The sequence below is a fragment of the Petaurus breviceps genome, unplaced genomic scaffold (assembly GCF_028583685.1).
Source record: "Petaurus breviceps papuanus isolate PSGF00001 unplaced genomic scaffold, PetGlider_PUasm1.0 90451, whole genome shotgun sequence".
Taxonomy (NCBI): Eukaryota; Metazoa; Chordata; class Mammalia; order Diprotodontia; family Petauridae; genus Petaurus; species Petaurus breviceps.
In genome coordinates this window covers 471,694-495,108 of record NW_027187258.1, presented here as the reverse complement: position 1 = coordinate 495,108, position 23,415 = coordinate 471,694, and the positions used below count along the sequence as shown (strand labels likewise).

General features: G+C 52.4%; 1 protein-coding gene across 1 annotated transcript in view; it reads left to right on the top strand.

Annotated features, from left to right (window-relative positions):
* Positions 1-23,415, top strand: part of DGKK (diacylglycerol kinase kappa) — a 123,471-nt gene that overhangs the window by 60,602 nt on the left and 39,454 nt on the right. The window contains exons 2-4 of the mRNA XM_069062469.1: positions 14,849-14,962; positions 19,301-19,381; positions 20,516-20,620. Of these exons, the coding sequence (XP_068918570.1) occupies positions 14,849-14,962; positions 19,301-19,381; positions 20,516-20,620 (300 nt within the window). The remainder of the gene's footprint in view (positions 1-14,848; positions 14,963-19,300; positions 19,382-20,515; positions 20,621-23,415) is intronic.

The window sequence follows — 23,415 nt, the reverse complement described above, 5'->3', positions numbered from 1 at the left end:
CACATTGAATTATAATCCTGTGGAGTTCTGTCCCTTCTTCCCCCCCACCCCCCCCCCTCCCCTCCCCTTCCCTCTCTCCTCCTCCCCCCTCCACTGTCTCTTCTCCCCTCTCTCTCTCTGTCTCTCCCTCCCTCTTTCCATTTCCTTCCTGCCCCTCTTTTCCTTCCTTTCTCTTTCCCTCTTTCCTTTTCTCTCCTTTCCTCTTTTCTCATCCCTCCCTGCTCTATCTCTCCTCCACCTCTCCTCCCCTACTTTTCCTTCTCTCCCTTCCTCTCTCCTTCTCTCTCTCCTCCCTGTCTCCGTGTCTCTGTCTCTCTCCCTCCCTCCTTCCCTCCCTCTCTGTTTCCTTCCTGCCCCTATCTCTTTTCCTTCCTTTCTCTCCTGTCCCCTCTCCTCTTCCCTCCCTGTCTCCTCCTCCCTCTATCTCCCTCTCTCTTCTCAATTCTCCCTATCCATCTCCATACTCTTCCTCTCCCTCTTTGCCCTCCTTCCCCACCCATGTCTGTCCCTCTCCCCTCTTTCAGCCTGGTGCCCCCTTCTGCTCAGACGTAGCCAGTAGGTTTTAAGCGTGGATAGCTGTGGCCTGGGCTCCGAGGCCCAGTGAGGGTTCTCCACAGGTCTGTGCCTCTGGGGAGAAGCTGCTGATCAGCCCCAGTGTCCTCAAGGGCAGATGGTACCAGGTTGGGGTTTGTCCAGCCTTTCTTCCCTTCTGTCTCTGTGCATACACCACCACCCAGGGGACCGGCCCAGGCCTGGGGGGGGGGGTCTCTGGGTCATGGCGCCTGCATGGCCACCTCCTCCCCAGGGAGTACAGGCCAAAGGAGGGTTCCCTGGGCTCCCAGATGGAGCCACACCTGTGGGGCCTCAGGGCCTTCCCCTTGCTGAGTCTCAATTTCCTCCACTGTAAAATGAGGAAGCTGGACTGGCCATTTAGGGATCCTATTTCCATCAGTTTCCCCTTCTGTCAAATGAACTGGTTGGCCCAGACGATTTCAAAGGGGCCTGATTCTTGCTCTGATGTTCAAAGACTGACATGATATTGTTTTCAGAAATGCTGTTAGTTACTAAAGGCAGAAATAACAAAGAAGAAATGTATTGCAACAGATTCCCTTCCCCCAAAAAAGGTTGGGTAGGCCCATGGCATTAAAGCTGAAGGAAATTCTTCCCCCAAATGCCCAGTCCCCAAAGGCTTCCACAGTCCTTTCCACATTTGGTCATCTCTCCCATCTGGGCCCCATTATTCTCCCCATTTTACAAATGAGGAAACTTGGACTTGAGTGTGACTTAGTCAAAAGCACAGCAGCTGGCTAGAGGCAAGGTTTGTGCCCATGTCCTTTCAGCTCCTTCATACTGAGGGCCTTGAAACCCTTTGAAGATGCTGATTTGCCTCCTAGCTTTGAAGCGGTTGAATTGAGGTGGTTGCCTTCCATCTGAGGGGCACGGCATAGAACCTAGAGAGAGAGGACTTGCCTAATGGCCATTATTATATTGTGAAATAGTGAGCTTCCCATCACTGGAGGTACTAGAGGGAGATGCCCACTCTGAGAGCTGAAGATCTCTTCACTTGTGTCTCTGTGGGGTGACCACAGTGGCTCCTGGCGGCCATTTCATTGACCCTGACTTGCTCTGACCTTAGGCACATCCCTTTACCCTCTTTAGGCTCCACTTTCTCCCTAAGATGGCCACATAGGCTCTCATCAGAGTCCTCTTGAATGATGATAATCTTGGTTTTTGAGGCAGATGTTATGGTCAGCTCTCTGGATTCTATCGCTGGACCCCTTTGAGGACTCATTTCCTCCTCCCTAAAATCTGAGGACCTCGGACCTCAGAGGAGCCAGATTCTGTCTCTGACATTGGACACAGACACAAGACGGGCCCAGAGTTCACGTGTTCCACCCTGTCCAGTAGGTGCGTAGGTGTCTGCCATGTGCCCAGTGCTGAGGTTAGGAAAATCAACAGAGAGATAGCCAACATCACAGATGAAGGAGAAGCTCCAGGGGGTGATCAGAGAGACGGCTGGAGATGGGACAGAGGGAGAATGGGAGTGGGAGATGCTCCCAGACTGCTCTTCACTAGCCTTCGAGAGTCATTGGGTGGTGACAGATAGGTCGGTGCAAGGGCAGTTAGCTTGGGCCTTGCTTTGTCATGCTTGGGTCAGTGAATAAGGCTGGGATTCTAGATAAGATAATTAAAGTCCTGGCCCCTCTGATCTAAGCTGCACTGAAGACTGAGGCCCAAAATAACCCCATATCTTTCCTGCAAGGGACCCATTGTGGTCACCAATTTCCTTCCTGCCAAGGCCGAGCCTTTGCTGTTCCTTGCTTTGGTCACCCCAAAGGCTTGGAACAGTTCTCCCTCCTTTGCCCACATTAAGCCGTGAGTCCCCATCTGGTGCCTTTGGAGCCTTAGCCCTTGGACACCCCTTTCCCTGAAGGGCCTTCAATCCTCTTTTCTGGCCCTGGCCCAGACATCGTGGGGATGGTTCTCGGGCTTCTCACCTTGGATTAGCCATTCAGAGTGACTTTATTTGGGCTGTAAGCTGTCTGAGGAGAGAAAGGGTGCTTTATCCTTTGGGGGCCAGCAGGGTATCATGGGAGCCAGGGAATGAAGCATGCTGTCCAGGGAGATCATGACATCTTTGTATCCTGCCCTTCTCAGACCTTACTGTTCCCTCCTTGGTGCCACACTTTAGAGGGGCCATCAGTCCCATCCAGGGGAGGGTGAGAGGCCTAAACAGTACCAAATGAGACCCTGTGGAAGGACTGGAGAAGACAAGGCTCAGGGAAGACATGATAGAAGGATTCAGATATTGGATGATGGTCCATCATAGGGGGGACACAAGAGCTCAGAGGAACACTTGGCTCTCTGGTAGACATCATTTTTTAATTAAAAAAATTTTTTTTTTGCTTTTTGGAGGGGGCAGGGCAGGACAGTTGGGGTTAAGTGACTTGCCCAAGGTCACATGGCTAGTAAGTGTTAAGTGGCTGAGGCCGCATTTGAACTAAGGTCCTTCTGACTCCAGGGCCAGTGCTCTATTCACTGTGCCACCTAGCTGCCCCAGCTGATAGACATCTTAAACTCAGAATATGTGGAGCAGAACTCATTGTGTTTCCCCCAAAGCTCTGCCTCCTCCTTTCTTCCCTAATACAGTCAGGAGTGCCCCAATCCTCCCTGTGCCTCAGGAGTCCCCCAGATCCAATATGGTACCAAGGCCTACCTATCGCCCCTTTGGAACATCTCTTGACCATGCCCCTTTCTCTCCTCTGACACTCCCCCCTCACACACAGGACCCTGCCACCTCAGCCCTCCTTCTGCTCACCTGCCAGACTTGACCATGCCCTTCCCTACCATTATGAACTCCAGGGGCTCCCTTTTGGGAGCTCTGTTTGTCTTCAAAGCTGTTTCTGACTCTTCTGCTCCTGCTTCCTGATCCAGTGCTCAAGAAGGCTTGCTGTGCCCCATCTCCCAACTCTGCCTTCTCCTTGGCTGTCCCACTTCCAGGAATGCTCTCGATTCCCCTTCCCTCAGATTCTGCCTTCTAGAAGAGCCCTCTGCAGTCAGTCTTAATGCATGGGATTGCGTTCCACACATCTTGTCTGTAGCTTGTGACTGCAGCATTCTCTCTGCCATTAGGACATGAACACCTTGAGGTAGAGGACTATTTCTGCCTTTCATTATATCCCCAGTGCTTAGCACCTCTGAATGGCACATAGAAAGTACTTACAAGGGTTTGGTGTGTGACTGACATCTATGAAGTGACCGTGGCTCCCATTGTTGGTGGTGGTGCCTGTTGGTCCTGAGTAGCACTTTCCCTACCAGAAGTCCTTATGAGCTCTGTTGGAGGCCACTCAGGCCAGGCCTGGCTCTGTTTGGGGACTTACAAGGCTTGGCTGGCCAGTCACCTCTTTACGTAGGTCAGGGCTCAGTATTTGCTAAGCTCACTTGAGCCTCACAACAACCCTGTGAAATAGGAGTATTGTTTGTTATCTCTATTTTACAGATCCAGAAACTGAGGCAGTGTGCTGGAGCCAGCTCTTATTAGCTTATAAGAGTGACTAATAAATTTTCTGGGTGAGCATTTACACCTTGGAAATCAGCATCATCACAAATCAGGCCTTCATTTAATGTTTTGTTGAATGTCCAGACTTAAGAAAGACAGCCGTCTGTCACAAGAAACCCCAGATGTCTCGATCTAATCGAGTATTTCTATAGCAGAAAAAAAGAGATAAATCAGGTCGAGAGATTTTTTAGGAGAACTTGGTCTGGTCACAAATGGGTTTTTTTTTCAAACTTGCATAGTCTTTTGTCATCCTTGCCAACATATGTGAGGTGTGAAACCACTTGCATTTCTCTTAGTAATTTGGAGCCTCCCTCTTTCACATCGTTGGTGATACTTTGTATTTCTTCTTTTGAAATCAGCTTGTGTGGCACTTGTTTTTATACACTTCTGTCACTTCCATACATAAAGGATATATATCTTAGCTGAAATATTTGCGAAAAAAAATTTCCCCTGATCAATAATTTCTCTTATTCTAGCTACGTTGATTTTTGTTCATGCAAAAAAGCCTTTTAGGGGCAGCTAGGTGGTGAAGTGAGTAGAGCACCAGCTCTGGAGTCAGGAGGACCTGAGTTCAAATCTGGTCCCAGTCACTTAACACACACACACACACACACACACACACAAACTAGCTGTATGACCTTGGGCAAGTCACTTAAGCCCAATTGCCCTACATTCCCCTCTCTGAAAAGGAAAAAAAAAAGCCTTTTAATTTTATGAAATAGAAAATCTCTTTTATCTTGTTCCAGTGGAAAGAAGGAGAGATTTGGAATCAGAGGTCCAAGTGCCATTTGGGCCAAGTTTCCCCAGCTCTCTGGGCTTTAGTGCCCTCGTCTGAAAAATGATAGGCTGGGTCCCTTCTAGCTCCAGTCCTGTTCACTAATAGGGCACCAGGGTTTCCTCCATTACCTCAATTCAAGATACTGAGGCCTGGGTGTTATTTGCCACTGGTCCCAGGCCCATAAAGGCCTAGTCTCCTTTAGCAACTCATTCTAATATCCTTTTCTCCTGTGCCCACTGCTCCCTCTGGCTCACTTGCTCTAAATCTAGTCTTCATCCTCATCACAATCTGCAGTCACTCCATCTCTCCTCCAGCTTCCTTTCCATTGCCTGTGCCCTTCTCTCATTGTCTTTTCTTCTCTTCACTCTTGCCCACTTCAACTCTACACTGCTGTTTACTCTTGTCTCTCCTTGGCCCCCCTCTGGACCCCCCGCCACTCTCTTCCTCACCGCTAAACTCTGCTAGACTTCCTAGCACTTCTTAAACTGTGGGTAGCAACCCCATATGGGGAACCATGATTAAAAAAGTGTTCAAGGGGTCACAAGTGGAAAAAGTTTAAGAAGCCCTGTGCTAGAGAAAGGCAGGCTACTATACTTGCTGGGTCCTCGCTGCTGCATGGCAATCCTTTGGTTCTTACCAGATTGGCTGTATCATACTTCCTCTAGCTACTGCCCCAAATCCCTTGCTCCTCAAGCACTATCAGACCACTCCTTTTCTCTTGGCAGAGGAGTTCACCTTCTACTCACCTGAGAAGTTTGAGGCCTGATGTCATGAGCTGCCTCTTCTTTCACTCCCACCTCCATACCTTGAAACTCATATAGCTTCCTCTGTCCTCTCATCCTTTGCTCAGTCTCTGAGGAGATGGGTCTTCTTATCGAAGCTAATCCTTCAAAGACTTGTGTTCAAATCCTACCTCAAATAGTTATTGGATGAATCTCACATTTTCCTCATCCACAAAATGGGGCCAAGGATCCCTCAAGTTTGATAATAAAGCATGTCCCCAAAATCTTCAGGCAGTTTTAAGCTTTCTTAAACCAGCCCTAAGACTTTGGGGACACCCTGTATATGCCAGGCACCATATAACAATCACTTGTTATTGCTTTCTTTCTCAAGTCAGGCTTTTTTGCAGGGAGCTTGCCCCATCTATGATTCCTTCCTCCTCTCTCATCTTCCATCCACTCGCTCCGTCACCGCCACTGCCACCACCTCTGTGCAATCCTCCAGAACCCTTCACTTGGTCCTGCTATCCCCTCCACTAGCATCCTTTGTCTCCACCTAGCACCTCGGAAGTCACACCTATTCTCAAGGTCTCCTTTGCCCAACCTTCACCCCTCACTTTTCAGTCCCTTGCAGACAGGCTTCCAACATCCCCACTCAGTGCAGAGTGAGCTTGTCCCTACTAAACCCAATGGCATTTGCTTAGTCGTCACCCTCTTTGGGGGCAGCTGGGTGGCACAATGGATAGAACACTGGTCCTAAATTCAAATCCAGCCTCAGACACTTCCTAGCTATGTGACCTTGGGCAAATCACTTCACCTTGTTTGCCTTAATTTCCTCATCTGTAAAATGAGCTGGAGAAGAAAATGGCAAACTGCTCCGGTATCTTTTCTAAGAAAACCCCAATTGGGGTCACAAAGAGACACAGCCAAGTTGACTGAAACACTCTCTTTCACCTCTGAGCAGCTTTCGATGTAATTGAACACCCCGCTCTCCTGTATATTCTTGTCTCCTGTGACCCTGTCCCTTCTTTGTTCCCCTATCTATATGGCAGCTATCTCTTCTCCTGGGTTGGGTCATTATTTATCTCCCAGACCCCAAGGATGGATGTTTGTTTCCCTTAATCACTTGTAATTTCTCGACAAATTATTCCTAGATCTACCGTGTCACACGGTCAGACTCCACTAGGCTTTCCCACCTCAGTGCACCATTGGCATTTCCAATTTAGCACCTTCAGAACAACTGCTCATCTTCTTTGTCTTCCGCCACTGCCCTTACCTCTTGCATGTGTGGAGGGCACTACCTTCCAGGCATCCAGACTTGAAACATTGGAGGCATCTGTAACTCTTCATTCACCCCCTGCCCACCCTCATGGGCCATTGATTTTCAAGTCCTACCAATTCTGCCTCCTTGTAACTTCCCTCTTCACTCCCACTCCCACCAACATCCCCCTAGATAGGGCCCTCATCACCTTGTGCCTGGATTATGGCCATTTCATCCTCTCACACCTGCCAAAATAACCTTCCTAATGCCCAGGGCTGACTGGGTCACTCTCCTGCTCAAAACCTATCAGTGGCTCCCTATCGCTTCCAGGATTGCCTGCTGTTTCTGGTACTCTGTTTCCTTTCCTTCATGGATTCAGCTCCCTCCCATTCCCCTACTCCTCTTGGGCCTATCCCTAGGATGGAGCAAAGAGAAGCCCAAGTTCCTTATCACTGCTTAAATTGTGGCTTGGGGATTCCCAGAGATGGCCTGAGCTAGGAGAGGTGACAGAAGGCCTCCAGACCCGCTGAAATGGGGGTAGCCTCAGGATGTCTGAGCAGGGCCCTGAGATGTCACTGAGTCCGGAGTGGGAGTCCTGAGACCCAGAAGGGGCAACAGGGAAGGGAAGAGCCAGTTTGGGGCCCAGGTCTCCTGACTCTTTCCTAATCAAGCTGCCCACAGGTGCTGCTTAGAGATGGGGATGTGGCCTCTCCTTGTAAGCCTGTGGAGATTTTTCTAGTAGATTTTTCCTAATGATACTCATCTGAGTGCCTGCTTCACTGGGGCCCTCAGATGTGTATGGAACCCTGGGGATGGAAGGTCTGGAGAGGTTTTAGGAGCCTCAGGGCTATTTTTGCCAGAAGTGGGTGGCTGGGGGGAACTAAGTTGGGTTCTAGTTTTTCAAGGAACATCGAAATGATGTTGGTCAAATCAGTCAGGAAGGCCAGGATAATACTGCCCATTTTAAAGAGTTCCGAACTGAGGCTGTGAGTGGCCACCGAGCCAATAAAGGGCAGAGCCAGGATTAGGGCCCAATCCTCGTCCCTAGCAGGGCCCCCAAATACTGCAGTCATGGAGACAGAGCTTCCTTTCCAAGTCAGAAGAGCCCTTGGAGGTGTTCAGCTGGGCCTTGGTTTCCCCTTTGGCAGAATAGAAAAACTGGTCTGAAGGGCTATGAGCTGGAGGTCCAAGACAGGCTCTGATGTCTGAGCAAAGGCCCCTGGGAACGTCTGACTGGCATGTTCTCCTGCAGGCTTCTGAACCGTAATGGTAGAGACTTGGGGTGGCAGCCTCCGACCCAGTCAGCTCCCAAGGGTCATGCTTTCTGGAGAGCTTTTGAAGCTGGGGACCCATCTCTGTGGCACTTGGAGGTTTGAAAAGGTTTTATGAACATTGTCTCGGATGAACCTCACATAAGCTCTGTGAGGCAGCTGTGACAGGCATTCTTAAACCCATTTCTCTGGTGAGGAAACTGAGGCTTGGAGAGGGATAGGGACTTGCCCAGGGTCCCACAGCTAAGAAGTAGCAGAGGGATTGAAGCCCAGGATTTTTCTGCCTCCTGGGCCATGTCATGCTGGGAATTACAGTACAGCCAGTCACAGGGTCTCTCCAGTGAGTCAGCCAACATTTCTTCAGCTTTGGACAGCCCACTCCATTGCAGACAGGTCTGTGGTATGGTACAGTCATGTCCAGCTCAATCAGAGTGGCTTGGAAGACCACGTATTAGCATCATCTATGTTCTATTGCGTTTTTATTTATTCCATTTGAATCTGCTTCAGCCTTGCTTGGGAGTGTTGGGAGCACAGACTTCAAGGGTCTGCAGGGTGTATATTTGACAACATTTGTGGTGCCTCAAAGCCAAGTTTACCAGGGTTCAAGTCCCGCCTTTGACTCATCCTGGCTGCGTGGTGGGGGGAGTGTGCAGTCCAGGATGTCGACATGGTTAGGGGCTCTGCTCCCCATGTTTTCACCTGGTTATCTGGGCAGTTTGCTGGAACTTGGCTGTGTCTCTGGCAGGTGTCTCCCAGATCTCCCCTCTCTGCTCCCAGCACCCATCTCCAGTTGCTTCTTAGACATCTCAGACTGGCCATCCTCCCGGCATCTCACATACAGTACATCCACATGGAACTCAGATCTTTCCCTCCAAACCCAGGCCTTTTCCTGCTGCATTGGCTTCCTCCCAGTACCGAAGGCCTCATCCTTGGCTCCTCCCACCTCCTGCCCCCCCCCCATAGCCTGATTTTTCTAGGGCTTGACTATGACCATGGCCCCCTTCCCTGTTACCTCTGAAAGGCCTTCCCACTTTTCAGTCTTCTTCCACATAATTGCCTTTCCCAGACTGGTCGGCCCAGCAGCACTGGCCTCTGCCTCTGGTTTCCATTCTTCTGCCTTCCCTTGCTTCCTTCCAGATTGGCTCCAAGCTGCTGGCCTCCCATGTACTCCTGCCATTCCCTCCTACCTGCACTTAGTACCTAGTAGGAGCTTAATCAGTGCTTCTTGACTGACTGGAAACAGCAGAGCCTGTGCTGAGTACCAAGAGTTTCCTGTATGTGCCCCATCCCAGACTGGAGCTGAGCCATGCTCCCAGGTGGTTCTGGAGCTTTGGGCCCAGCCGAGGCAGTCATGCTGGCCGTGCTGATAGGTACCAGATACGCAGGCCCTGCTCCCGACAGTGAGTTTCTAGCCCTTCCTTTATTCCATGACCTTCCTTTTAAAAGCAAAATGTGTGGGAACCCAAACCTTCAGCCTTTGAACCTGGAAACCTGGGAAGGCCCTTCTCTCTTCCTAATGTGTGGGCAGAATTCGGCTTGGCTCACCACCCAACCTCAGACAGCTGTCACCACGGCCCTCCAGTGTCACTGGGGCCAGGGGAGAAGTAAAGTTGGACTTTACTCTTAGGATGCCCTTCTCTGCTGGAAAATCTCATGATGGGGAGGGGTTTTACCCTGTTGGGCAAATGGAGGCTGCCACCGAGACAGTGTCCCAGGGCCTCTGGTTTCTTGCATGTGTGGCTGCGTGGGCTTAGCAGGGGAAGGAGATCGGACAGTGACTGGACCTTGGAGTGGGAAGGCTGGGTCCAAGAATCTGGCATGTCTTTAGAGTGATGAAGGCTCAAGGTCTGAATATGGCAGGGTCAGAATTGGGCACATGGGCTTTGAGTCTGCCTGTGGCCTAACCCTGTGTCCTGGTCCATGGGAAAGAACGATCTGCACACAAGAAACTTTAATGGGTAAAGGTCAAGCTGTGGCCCAGATCTAAGGTATCTGTACAAGTCAGGGCATCAAGGGGTCTGGGACCCAGGCCCGCAGAGACTGGGATTCAGGGACAATTTACAGAATAGGAAAATGAGAGCCCACAAAATGACTCAGGCTTAGAATTGAGCCCCAAGGCCTTCAACTCTCACACCCTGGCTTCACTCTTTCTGCCATCCCATGTAGCCATTGGTGTAACTGGACAGTTCTTAGGATAGCTTGACCCTTAGCCTTGATCTGACCCAAGTAGCGCAGGGTCATGGCATCTAGGGCTAAAAGGCTCCTCAGAGGAAGAAACTGAGGCCCAGCTCATAGCACCATGTTAGACCTGGAAGGAACCCAAACCTTTCATTCCCATCATTTGTTCAGTGAAGGACATTTAGACCTAGAGAAATTCAGGGTGATCAGACCAGAAGGGACCTTAGAGAATGTCAGAGGAAACTGAGGCCTCAAAAAGAGAAAGGACTTGTCTAAGGCCACTCATCTGGGAGGTGATGTGGCAGATCCAGGATTGGAATCCAGGTCCCTTGTGCTGCCCAACCAAGATGGCAGTGGGCCTCAAGGTCCTGCCATCTAAGGATGAGGTTAAGGACCTGGGGAGGAGAAGACTTGACATGGGAAGTGGGGGAAGCCATGGACAGCCAGGAGTCCTCAGCACCCATGCCTCCCTCCATGGTGGCAAAGCTTAAGGCCAGTCCATGGGATTTTCCTCATCTCTTTATGTCTCCATTCTGCCTTGCCCTGTGGTGGGTGCGTACTAAACAGTTGCTAAGTGGCCTCATCTGCGTCCACCTCCCTGTGCCTTGCCCTCCATTCTCTTCTTTACTTTCCCTGTGTGTCTTTCTCAGACAGAGTCGGAAATGATCCCTGGTGGGGAGCTGCTCTCCGGGCTAAGCCAGGGCCAGACAGGCTGGGTGACAGGCTAGTTATCAGCATAAATATTCAGGAGACTTGTCAATTTCATCTTGGTTCAATCTCCAGCAGTGGTAAGGGGGTGCGGTGCCATGCCGAGCTGGCCTCATGAGGTGTCCCTGCCATCAGGGAGCCAGGATTGCTTTCAATCACCCCGAATCTAAGAGAGCAATATGAGGCTAGAAAACATGAAACTCTGGCAGATTTTTGTGGTGTTCCTTGGATTTCACTTGCTTTTTCTTTGCTGCTGTAGCTCAAAGATCCCCAGGGTGTGTTAATGGTTGGAGGGGAGCCCCACTAAGGAAGACTGATTTTCCAAGGAAGGCCCTCCTGGAGTGGTTCCCCATCTCAGTCATCACAGCCCTGAAGGTTCAAAGTCAGCTTGTACCCTGGGGGGAGCCACAGGCAGGCCTTCCCTTCCAGGCAGTTATTTTGGCCTAAGGCCTCTGTCTAGTTCCCTGGCTCTGCCCCCTCCCCACATTCTGCTAGGCTCCTGCAAGGCAATGAGCACACTGAAGCTCTCTTACCACCCAGTCCTGCTGGGTAAAGGAAGGAGAGGAGATTTCCATCTTTTGGAGGGCATTGGTCTGGTCAGAAGTTAACTTGGAAGGGATTGAGGGAGGACTATCCTGGGGGGTGGGGGAGTGGAGCAGGGGTTCCCTAGACTGGGAGTGTTGGGATGACCCTTCAGACTTATCTCAAGCCCTATTTAAACAAATGAAGACGTTGGTGCTGGATTTGACCCTGTGTGTAACCCAGGAGGAAGGAAGCTTGAAGCCACATCTCCAGAGTCCAAAGGGAACGGGTGATGAGAGTGGGGCTGAGGGAGGCCAACGGACAGGGCCACCCTGCAGGCAGCCTCTCCATTGACCTCCCTTCCTCCCCCGGCTCTAACCCAAGGCCCAATGGTAGGAGCAGAGAGCCCTTGGTTTGGGGTTTTTATTCAGTGACTATGGGTTGGCTCATGGAGCTAGACAGGGTGGCAGTTTGTGGCCTTTTCCTGCCCCCCCCCCGGATGCTACCCCCAGCCAGTTCTTTTCCAGCCTTTGCTTGAGCCTTGTGAAGCACTGGTGACTTTCTTGACTTACTGAACCCTGGGGGTCTTAAGCAGCCCTGAAATTAGGGTCCCCTAGGAAGGGAGAGCATAAGGACATACCTGGGTTTTTCAAGTGAGACTGAGAGGTTGAGTTCCATCCAGAGGCCTTGGGAAGGTTGATCAGGGCATCTGGTACTTGGGACAGAAGCCTGGTAGGTAAGTTGGAGTCTGGCCTGGGAGGGGCATTTTCTGAGTCCAGGACAAGTACCCAACCTCTGCCTAACTCTAGGGGCCCAGGAAGAGGGAGGAGTAGGCCCAGGGCTGATTCTAAAAGGGATGCCAGACTACAATGTGAAGTGAACAAGGGGAAAGCCCAGAATTGTACCCCATTGGACAAAAGTCAGAGCCCATGGAAAGAAAGCCAAGCTCCAGAGGGTATTGCTGGTAGAAAAGGTAGCAGTGACTGAGAGCCCCCAGATCAGAAGATCCAAGGGCGAAGTAACCCTGCACTCCTACCCAAGGTAGACATCCTAAAGGTACCTGGCCTTTGTGGTGTGCTGTTGGCTCAACCCCACCCCACCCCCCAGTTCTCTGCAGACACATGAAAAGACTGCCCTTCCCAGCTTACAGGGAACTTACAAGTACAAGTTACCTCATCCCCCCCCCCAAAGGGCCCCTTCACCCAAGTGGTCGTACAGCCTGTGCTTAGAGATCTTTAGGATATTTGCAAGGGGAAGGGGGAGAGGGGACCAAGCCAATGGGATACAAGGCAGGTAAGTTAAGGAAAGCCCGACCTTGCTGGGCAGAGAAAGATTTGTCAGGCTTGGACTACCCCTCAGATCATCTCCCTTGCTATGCCTGTATACAAGGCAAATGCCTCCCTCCTTCTGCCTAGAGACGCTGGGTCTAAGGTCCAGTCAGAACCAGAACCCTGGTCACTCGAGGCAAGAGGAGACAGGCAGGCAGGGCATCCAGGTGGCTATTTCTGGGTGGGAGTGATGAGCATTCTGGCATATCAAAGTGACCAGCCTTCCCTGGACATCCCACACCCCCCAGCCCTCCCCGCTGCCTTTTTGGTGCCAGAGAGGCCTGAAGAGAGCAATTGAGCGGATTAGGGAAATGGAGGCGCTGATTTATGAGGAAAGATGATGGGAGCTAAATATAGCCACTTTGGCTCTACCAGAAGATGGGCACCAGGCAACCCCTGCCAAGCTGGGGGAGGGGGAAGGAGGGAAAGAAGCAGAAAACTGAGCAGCACCCTAAGGTGGTGAGGTGGGTGCCTGCAGGGGTGTCAGAGAAAGGCCATGGCCTGGCTGCCACACGTCCTCCTGCAGTTCCAGGCCAAGTCTGGAGGGAGAGAACTTGGGCTCAAAGCCTCCCTCTGATACTTCCTCCTCTCTGTGCCTCAGTTTCCTCCTCTATACAACCTCTGCCAAAAGTACTTGCAGCAGCTGCTACCATTGCTCCTCCTGCTTTCTCTCCCCCTTCCCTTCCTCCTCTTCCTCCCTCTTTCCCAATCTTTCTCATCTCCTTACCCTCCTACCCTCCTCATAGGACTCTGGAAATGGCTATTAGCTAAGTTGCCATGTGGACTGGTCTAGGTCATTGAGCTCCCTACATATAGCAGCCGCTCAGCGGAACATTGTTTTTTTCAGGGAAGAAGGAAGGGAAGGAATCAAGGAGGCCCTAGCCTGGAGGCCACATTGCCTCCTCCCTGGGTGAGGTCCTCTGCTAGGTTCTCAGCTGTCATATGTGTCTGTCTCCCTCTCTCCCCCCTCTCCACCTCTCTCTCCTCCTCCATCTCTGTTTCTCTCCCCCTATCTTCCTGTCCCTCTCCACACCATGGCAGGCTGGGAGCTAGTGGGGCCCTCTTCCCCAGGGGGCCGCCTGTGCCCAATGGGACCCACTCTGCCTCTGCAGTCTGTTCCTTCTTTGCAGCCAATTTGGGTGAATTGTTGCGATTGGGCCAAGTGGAAAATACACTTAAGCAAGAAGTGTTTTGTCATTGTTGATGGATCAGAAGGGGCTGCTCTCCCTAGCCAGTGCACAGACTCTGTCTGTTTCTGCTCTTTCTGTCCTTATGTCTCATCCTTGGGAGTCTCTCTTGTCTCCCTGCACGGGGGTAACCCTGAACATGACTGGCTGAGGTGGGTATGCCATTGTGGTCTTAAGCCTTAGTGTTGAGAGTAAGTAGCTGAAACCATAAGGGACTATTTAGATCCCAGCATGTCCCTGGCCTCCCAGCAGCCACCTGAGAATTGGAGGAGCAGGGCGTCGCTGCTAGGGACAGTTTGGAGGCCAAGGGTTCTCTGTTCTCCCTTGTATCCCCCATGAATGCATATACTCTTGCTTACAGTTGGGGGGTCACTTGGGGCTCTTTCCAGACTCTGGGAAAGGGGCCTTGGCCATGCCGTGCTTTCCAGGCCCATAAGATCTGAGTCTGGCCAGGACTAGAGATGGACAAAGGATGCCCTAAGAGGGGACATGGGGTATTGAACTCCATCTCATTCCAGAATAGCCCCTTCCCCTTTCCTAGCAGGACCTAAGGCTTCTAGGGAGTCTAAGAAGCCATTTCGGAAGAGGTCTCTCAGAGCTAGAAGTTGGGGCCAGAGGCTTGGGGTTGAGAGACAAAAAGTCATTGAAACAGCCAGGCTGAGGGCTGCCCCCAGGCCTGAGCACCTTGGGGCCTCTTCACATGCCTCTGGAGCTTTGGGCAAGGCCACATTCGGACCAGCTCTCTCTCTATATGTATGTCTCACTCTTGCTCACACACACACACGTTTGGTCCAGCTGGGTGACTTACTTACTGGCGTATCATCTGTGTCTTTCAGAAAAGTAGTATAAAGGAAGGACTTTTACTGAAACAGACCAGCTCTTTCCAGAGGTGGAAGAGGAGATACGTCAGAATTCGAGGAAAGACACTGTATTATGCCAAAGACTCCAAGGTATGTGCTGGCAGGCTCCCCCTCTTTTCCTTCTCTGTTTCCTTCCTTTTCTCCCTCTCCTCCTCCTTTGTGTTTATCCTGGATTCTGCCATCTCATGACTAGGGACCCAGAAGAGTCCAACCTTCCTTCTGTCCTTCTTTCCTTTATTCCTTCCATCCTTCCTCCCTTCATTCCTTCCTTCCTTCCCTCCCTCCCTCTCTCCTTTTTTCCTTCCTTCTTTCCATGTGTCTCATGCAGCTACCTCCTGCCAGAGGGAACAGAGATAAAGCCAAGTACCTGCACCCTACTGCCATATGGTCTAGACCTTGGATCTCACTGGCAGAGGGGATTCCCAGGAGGGAAAGTCTCTCTCCCTGTGCAGATTGGCCACCGTTGTGCCCCAGGACCTTTCTGGGCTGCTTGGGGCACATAGCCGCTGGGTAGCAGAGACTTGGCCTCGGGTTGTCCTGGCTCCAAGGAGGACCTCTCTATCCAGATAAGAAGAGGGCCAAGAACTCCCAACTGGGAGATGGGGCTTTTGTAGGAGGCAGCACAGAGGCTGAGCATAGGTGAGAAGTGAGCCAGGAATTCTAAGCCAAAAGAGGCAGGAGGTTCATGAGGAGGAAGGCCTGGAGATGGGAGATGGCGAGTCAAGTTCGGGGAGCAGCCAATATGTACAGTTAGGTGGAGGACTTCAGATGTCAAGCCCTCACTCTGCTAAACTAACCAGGGGTACTCACTCAGGTTATTTTGGTCATCAGGTTTGGGGGCTTTGAGGGAGGGCATCTGTATATAGTGCAAAGAAGGCTACAGGTTTTGAAAAAGGCCAGAGAATGCACACTAGCTGTGGTAGGCAGGGGACAGGCCATCTAATGCACTGAACTGGCCATGGGGAGCCAGGATGTCAGCCCCCCAAGATGGCTTGTCTGAAAACCCGCCAGGACGTCTCCAGTACAAAATACAGCCAGCCATTCGTTCCCATCTCCTTGCTGCCAAGGCCCTCTGTCCCACACTGGGGTGAAAAAGCAAAGCAGAGAACCTGGCCCTAGTCAGTTAACCTCTGTGTGACTCAGTTTCCTCATCTGTAATAACCTAGGGTTGATTTGTAAAGTGCTCTCAGTTGTAACTGTCACTTCCTCAGGCTGACTGAGCAGCATCCCTCAGTGCTCCCGGCTCTCACTGCAGGGACCAGGTAGAGCAGGGTGGCTCCCTCTTCCCTGTGACCTCTGCAAACAGCTAGTCAGGCTGCCCTCGTCCAGGACCGGCCTGTCAGCCTCCTGGCTACATCTCCCTGGGCCAGTGCCTGCCTGTGGGGGATCATTGAGATCTAGTCTAGGAAGTTTCTTCTTCCTACATTCATCCCATTTAGATCTTACAGAAATGTGATTCTGGCATTCAGTGCCCCAGTTAACATTGCTTCCTCTGGCCACTGCCTTCCCGGAGCCAGCTATTGAGAGGAACGGGAGCTGTGCTTTGGAGGGCCTTAGAGCCAGTCCAGTGGGTGATGTGAGGCTGAGATGTGCTACAGGCCAGTGTCCAAATGGCTGCCCCTTTATGTGAATGCCGAGATGGAGCTTTCCACGGTGCCATCTAGAAATCCTGGAGATGATGAAAAGGTGAAGATCAGAGTACAAAGAGGGGGAGGGGAAAGAAGAGGACATTCCAGGTGTGCATGTGGGGGCAGGGGAGGGATCACAGCATGAGCAAAAGCCTGGAGGTGGGAAGAGGAGATGGGCCAGACTAGAGATAACTGCATGTCAGGAGGCAGGAGGCTGGGCTGCTCGGGCCTGGCAGATTCATTGTGCTGAATAGCAGCGGACCGTTTACCAGCTTGTGGGCAAGTGGGTGATTTGATAAAAGCAGCATTTGCGAAGGATTAACCTGGCTGAGTGTGGAGGCTGGACTGGAGGGAGGGGACTGAGGTTGGAGGCAGGGAGACCAATTAGGAGCCTCTGACAATAGGTTGCTGCCCTGGGGATGGACCAAAGGGGACAGATGTGAGAAATTTCCCAGGAAGAATCGCTAGGACTTGGCAAGTAACAGGCTAGTCAGGGCTGTGGGCCAGAGAAAGAAGGAAGCAGGGCAGGTGGGCGAGGGGGGAAGGCCCATGCTGGGCTAGAAACGGAGGTGAAATGCCCACCACCGGCGGCTTCAGCATCCTGAATCTTCCCTCTGCCAACCTTGGCACTTCCTGTTCCCCGGGTCTCAGAGCCACTTGTGCACTGCTTACAATAGCAAATTTCTAAAGCCTTTGCCTGGCATTCAAGATCCTCCCCACTGTGCCCCTCCTCATCCACTGCTAGGATACCCCCTGTCCTTTTCCTGGTGTCCATGCGTCTACCCCCTTTCCTTTTTGTCTATTCAAATTTTCACCCTTTAAAAAGACCCACCTCTGCCAGCCCAGCTCTGCCCTCCCTGGTTCTGCCAGCCCTGCTCAACTAATCTTGGAGCATGATTTGTCCGTGATCACACTAGCTCCTGGGCACATGCCAAGGGCTCCATCCAGAGAGGTCCATGACCTGGACGTTGAGCATCGTTGGTATGGCCTGAGCCCACCCCCTTCCTCCGATATCTGTCCCAAAGCAGGTGCCTCATGTCTTTGCTTCTCTCTTTGAGGACACTTTCTGTTGTCAGACTGCCAACAGGGCAGTGTCCCCGTCTGACAGGCAGGCCTTCTGGGAGCTTCCAGTGGCACCATATTTAATAACAGCTGAGGTACAAAAGTGGAAGATGCCCCACAATAGTGTCTGAACTGGGACTGGAGCCTCCAGTGCAGGCCTTACTTTGCCATTTTCTGGATGAGGGAACTGAGGCAGAAGAGGTGAGCTGGCCACCTGAGAAGCTGGGGAGTTAGGAACACCGTGAATTGTGCCTTTTGTGCAGGGAATCCCTCCCACCACTTGGGCCTTCCCAACTGTTCAGTGTTGGGCAGCTGAGGGGACCCTGGGGGGACCCTGCTCTGGGGCTGGTGTCCTGAGGATACTTGTGGGTCACAAATGGCCTCTTGCTTATGAGGTGGTGGGAAGGACAGTTTTCCAGATGGAGCAACTGAGGCTTAGAGAGAGGGGAACTTGCCCATAGTCACCAAGACTCCTGCCCCTCATCCTGGAGCAGCCCCCAACGGGCTGAAGGTGTCTGGGGAGGGGCTACAGGAGCCAGCCATGTTTCTGGGACTCCCTCCCTTTGGAGAGATCCAATTGGAAAGGGTGGCAGGAAGGCCTGGGTTCCAGGCTGGCGGCCATGGGTGCCTGGGCAGTGGAGATAAGCATATTGTATCTGTCTCAGGCCTACTGCTCTAGAACAGGCCTGTTCCCCTTTGGCAACCCTCCACATCTTTCAGATGACAAAGCTGAGAGCCAGGAAAGGGCATTCAGTAGTAAGAGGCAGAGTTGAGCTTTGAACTTGGGTCCAGTGACTCCAAGCTGAGAGCTCTTTTCACTCTGAGAGGCAGAGGAAGAGAAAGGCCTGTCTGCTAGGGAATGATGAGGGTAGGGGGCCCAGTGCCAGCCTGAGGGCTCAGCTGGTTCCTGGACTAACTTAACACCCTTTCCCTGTGCACCTACTCCTAAACTTGACCTTTGCTACCTTAAAGTTCTCTTGATTCCCAGAAAGCTCTGGGTTCTATCCAGCACCAAGACTAGAGTGAAATACCCTTCACTGTCTGACTTTGTAGAGCCAGGAGGGCCTTTAGAGATCACCTTGGCCAGCCCCTCATATGAGTCTGAAGCCTTGACAGGGTAAGGACTTGCCTGGCTCCTCTTGGTGCCAGGCCTCAAGCTCCTGCCATCACCGGGTGGGTTTCTGAGGCTGTTCAGCCTGGTGAGGGGCAGTGAGCTGCTCTTCCTTCCTCCCCCCTCCAAAGTGGTCTGAAGGCCCTGGCCCTCTGCCCAGCTCTGGCTGGGTGTCAGGGTTCGAGCTTTTCCCCTTTCTGCTGGCTCCTGCACTTTGATGGAGGATGCTTGGGTGCTTGGTGCTGGCTGAATGCCATTTCTGCAGCCCTTCTTCCTCCCTCTCTCTCACTTCCATTGCTTTCTCTTCACTGGGAAAAAGCCCAAGTCCCTTTTATGACTTCTTTGCCTCTGGCCTTGCCTTCCCTGGAGGTCTTTAGCTACAAGCCAGGGCCCCTCATACTGGGGATGCTAGGACAGGGAGTCTCAGCTTGGCCTCAGTGGACCTCAGGCCCACGTTCCCAACTTTCATTATCTTGCCAGCCAGTAATCAACAAAAAGGATATGTGAGGCTGACTCTGGTCGAGGTCACCCTTGCCCATTGTTCTTAGCCCACTGAGGCATAAGGTAGCTTGGGTAGGGGAGAGGGGAGCCTCTTTAGGCAAAGATGTTCCTTTTCTGTCCTTCCAGTCTCTGATCTTTGACGAGGTCGATCTTACTGATGCTAGCGTGGCCGAGACCAGCACAAAGAACATAAACAACAGCTTTACAGTAAGTGGGGCTGGCCCCCCGGGCGGGGAAGACATTGAGGCCATGCGGTGAGGCTGATCCTGTGTGTGTATGTGTGTGTGCATCTGTGTGCCTGTACATATGTGCGCATGTGTCTGTACATGTGTGTGAGTGTATTACACGTGTGTCTGTGTGCGTGTCTGTACATGCATTGCACTGCCTTGTGTGTACATGTGTGTGAGTGCATGTGTACATGTGTGTGCACATTGACAGTGCCCTTGCTGATGAGGCGCTCAAGTTCCTGACCTAGAGGTGCTAATGAGCCCACTGCTGGGAAATGGTTTTGTCCAAATTCGTGGACTGCCTGGTAAGAGGGGAAGCTTGGTGGGGAGGGAGCAAGGCATTATCACATCCAGCTCCCACATTTGATCTTGGCAAAGGCATGAGAAAAGAAGCGATTTCAGCAGTGGGGGCGGGGATAGTGATTGAAATGTCAGTGGGACATATCAGGGCCCTGGTAGTAAGTTAGGAAAAAGATCATCAGAGCAGAGAGGACCCTCAGGAGATGTTCCAGGAGATTTCAGAGCTGGCAAGGGCCCCAGGACAGAAGGGCCCAGAGTGAGGCCTGGCCTTATCTCTTTCCAGTTAGGCTTGCCCCTCACCTGACAGATACTGGCTCTACCCAGGAGTGGGCATGAACTACGGGGCACACTTCCTGCTCTGAGGTACCAGAGGAACCAAGGATCTATCTGACTCCCCTCCATCCCTGCCAGGCCTTTGGGGTGAGGTGGAAGTTGGGGAGTGCTAAGGTCACAAGCTTCCCATGCTACCTCCTGTCCCCTTTGGAAGCACCCATCTTCCAGGCAGGCCCTCACCTAGTTCCTGTCAGCATTAGGTCTGGTGCCCTCCAAGTGACTCTAAGCTATCATTAGGGGTCCATAAAAGTCTATAACCCTCAGAGGCAAGACCTGAGAACAGACTAGGAGTTGGAGTTTGAGACAGGCACCACCACACTTGGTGTGCTGTAGCTGGTTACCACCTTGGGCCCTTGTGAGTGGGTCAAGGCAGAGCCTGGATGCTTCTGGGTTCTCTGGAGGGCCAGTGTCCCCAGCCTCAGCTCCCTCCACCCTCCTCACCCTGGGAGCCCTAAGGTCACAGAGCTGGCTTCTTGTGTAGGTGATCACCCCATTCCGAAAGCTCATCCTGTGTGCAGAGAACCGGAAGGAGATGGAAGATTGGATGGGTACCCTGAAAGCAGTCCAGAAGTGGGCAGCTAATGAGGTAAGGGGAAGCCGCGAAAAGCAGCGGCTTGCTCTGGGGACCAATTTCCAATTGATGGCATTAACCAGAAAATAATGAGATGGAAACAGGGGCCATCTGGTCAGGGGGCAGAGGTGGTTGGGGGCTGGCTGTGCCCTGGCCACTTCCCCATGACCTGGGGCAGCCAGGTGGGCACAGGCGGGCACTTAGGGCTGTATGCTTGTGTGTCTGCATACCTTGCCAAAGCTGTGGCTCGGCCTGCACTCACAGAGGTAAAGGAAGTCGGCTGGTCCAAGCCCTTGTCATCTTTAGTCTCCCGTGGAAAGGAGGTGATAACAAGGTGGTAGAGGGGGCTCTCTCCCCTTTCCTGAATCACTTTCCACAGGCCCACAAAGCTGGATTTGGAAAGCTGGCCAAGAAGTGGGCCCAGTGGGGTTTTTAGAGGCAAAGCTATGGCCAGATGACTTGGCCCAGGGTAAGGGGCTAAGCCTCCTTAGAGCTCTGGTGCCTCTAAGGTCAGAGGACCTAAGGGAGCAGAGGGTAGAGCTGAGAAGGACCAGAGAGATTGGCTTGACCACAAGGCTACTGAGGTTCACAGGAGGGCAGAGACTTGCCCCCAGTCTCCTATCTAGAATTCACAGTTCGAGCTCATGTCTAGGTGAGGACAGTTTGAGGAAATGGAGGCAGCCCCTAACAGAAGATGGCAGCCTGGCCCTGCATCTGCAGATGAGGAGGATGGGAGTCATGCAGAGAATATTCCTGGCCATACCATGTGATTCTGCTATCATCATCAGCTGACAGTTCTACCTCCCCCTAACTCAGGATCATGTCACCTCTCACCCCAACAGTGAGATGGGCCTTCCATTTGGACACATCTGTCTGATGTCTTTTCTGCAAAACCCAGAGCACTACACTGGCTAGGAAGTCTCTGGGTGTCCCTCTTGCCCCCAGAATAAAATCTCAGCCCCACAGATGGGCATGGGAGGCCTTTCATCATCTGGCTGCAGTTGACTTCTCCAGGCTGATGAGGCCTTAGGCCCTTTCATGTTCTAGTCTGGACAGACTGGTACTGTATGACCTGCCTCTGCCCATCCCGCTCTCCCGCCTCACCTTGGCCTCTGAAGTCCCTCTTGCTTCCTTCAGAGCCTAGCTCAGGTGGTACTTGGGAAGGGCAGCCGTGTCCTTGCCCTGCAAGGAGCATGGGGGTACATACTTCTGTGTTCACAGCCAGGAAGCTCCTTGGGAGCAGAGTCTGCTCCCAGTTCCATCCGGATGTCCCTGGGGTCAGCCCAGGGCCTGGCACAGGCTGGGTCCCTTAACCCAATCTTGTGGGCTTGGTTTGGATGCCCAGAGTGTAGGCTTAGGTGGCATTCAGTCTGAGCAGGCTCTGGTCTCCTTTTAAGCTGGGAAGATTTCAAGCTTTGTAGTCATCTTGGGGGGGGGGGCTTGGTTTGGCCTCAGTCACCCCTTGCCCCTGTAACATAGCATTCCAAAGTGGAGTCTGAGCCAAGCCTGGGCAAAAGTCACTCCTACTCCTGCCTTGGTGACACTATGGCAGCCCTGGCTTTCTTAAGAGGATGCACTTGGGCTCCCAGCATAGCCAGTCATGGCCATCACATGGTTGGCACTGTGACGGAGGACGGGACAAGATGGCTGACTCATTCCCTGAGAGCATGTGGGCAGGGCCCCATGCTGGGAGGCCCAAATCAGCAGCAGGATGTTTGAGGGACAACATTGTCTCTGTAGCTGGAGACCCACTGACTTGCTGTGTGACTACAAATGAGCTTCTCTCTGGGCTTGAATCTCTCCATTCATGGCCTCCTGGCCTATGGATGGCTTTTGCCCTTGTGGCTGATAAAGTGCAACAAGGAAGGGAAGTCCAGGACCCAGAATGCTCTGAGGAAGGAAGGAGGGAGGGACTGATCACTTCAGGGTGAGGTTTGATGGCGGGGGGCAGGGGGAACTCAGCACCCAAGCTGCTTCTAGAAGGACAGAGGCATTCCAGGCATGAGCCAGAGTAGACAAAAGCCTGGAAGTGGGAAGGCAGCAGAGGACCCTGGCTACCCAATTGTCTAGAGAAGGAAGGTGGGGGCTACATAGGAAACTAGAGATATGGGGCAGGAGTGGTGGGGAGAGGTCAGCCCTGGAGGCTTGGTCTGTGAAACCACCTGAATGTCCAGGGTAGCTGAAGCCCTGACGACGTAGGACACCATCGAGGGAGTGAACAGAGAGAGGAGAGAAGAGGGGCAGTACAGGTATGAGAAAGGAATCTTCCAGAGAACCAAACAGCAAGGTAGAGAAGGGAAGTTGGGTGAGTGCAGGCCGAGAAAGACCCATGGACCCTTGAGCCCATTGGCAACCTTGGCTCAGTCCAGGGGCAGAAGCCAAGGAGCCAAGGAGTGAGCAGGTGATGAGGAAGTACAAGCAGCAGGTATAGACACCTTGTTCTAGACACTTGGCAGTAAAAGAGGAAAGAAAGTTGGGCAGCCAGCAGGCTGGTGGGTGTGTGTGCCAAGGGAGAAGAAGCAGAATGGAGAAGGGAGTGGCCATCGATGTCGAGGGCCTAAGTCGGATGGCAGGAAGTGGGGTCTGGTCCAACTGCCAGCGGAGGCAGAGGGTGCTTGGCAGTCCTTCTCAAGTGGGTCTGACTGGGGCCCAGCCCCACTAGCAGACCCCAACTGCATGGTGCCCCTGGTTTACAGGCACAGCCATAAGGCCTTTCTCTCCTCTCTCCATCCCTCTCCCCCTCCCCCAGACTCCTTGGTCTTCTGTCTCAGAATATGGTCTCTGATCTGCCTTGCATTAATCTGGCCCTT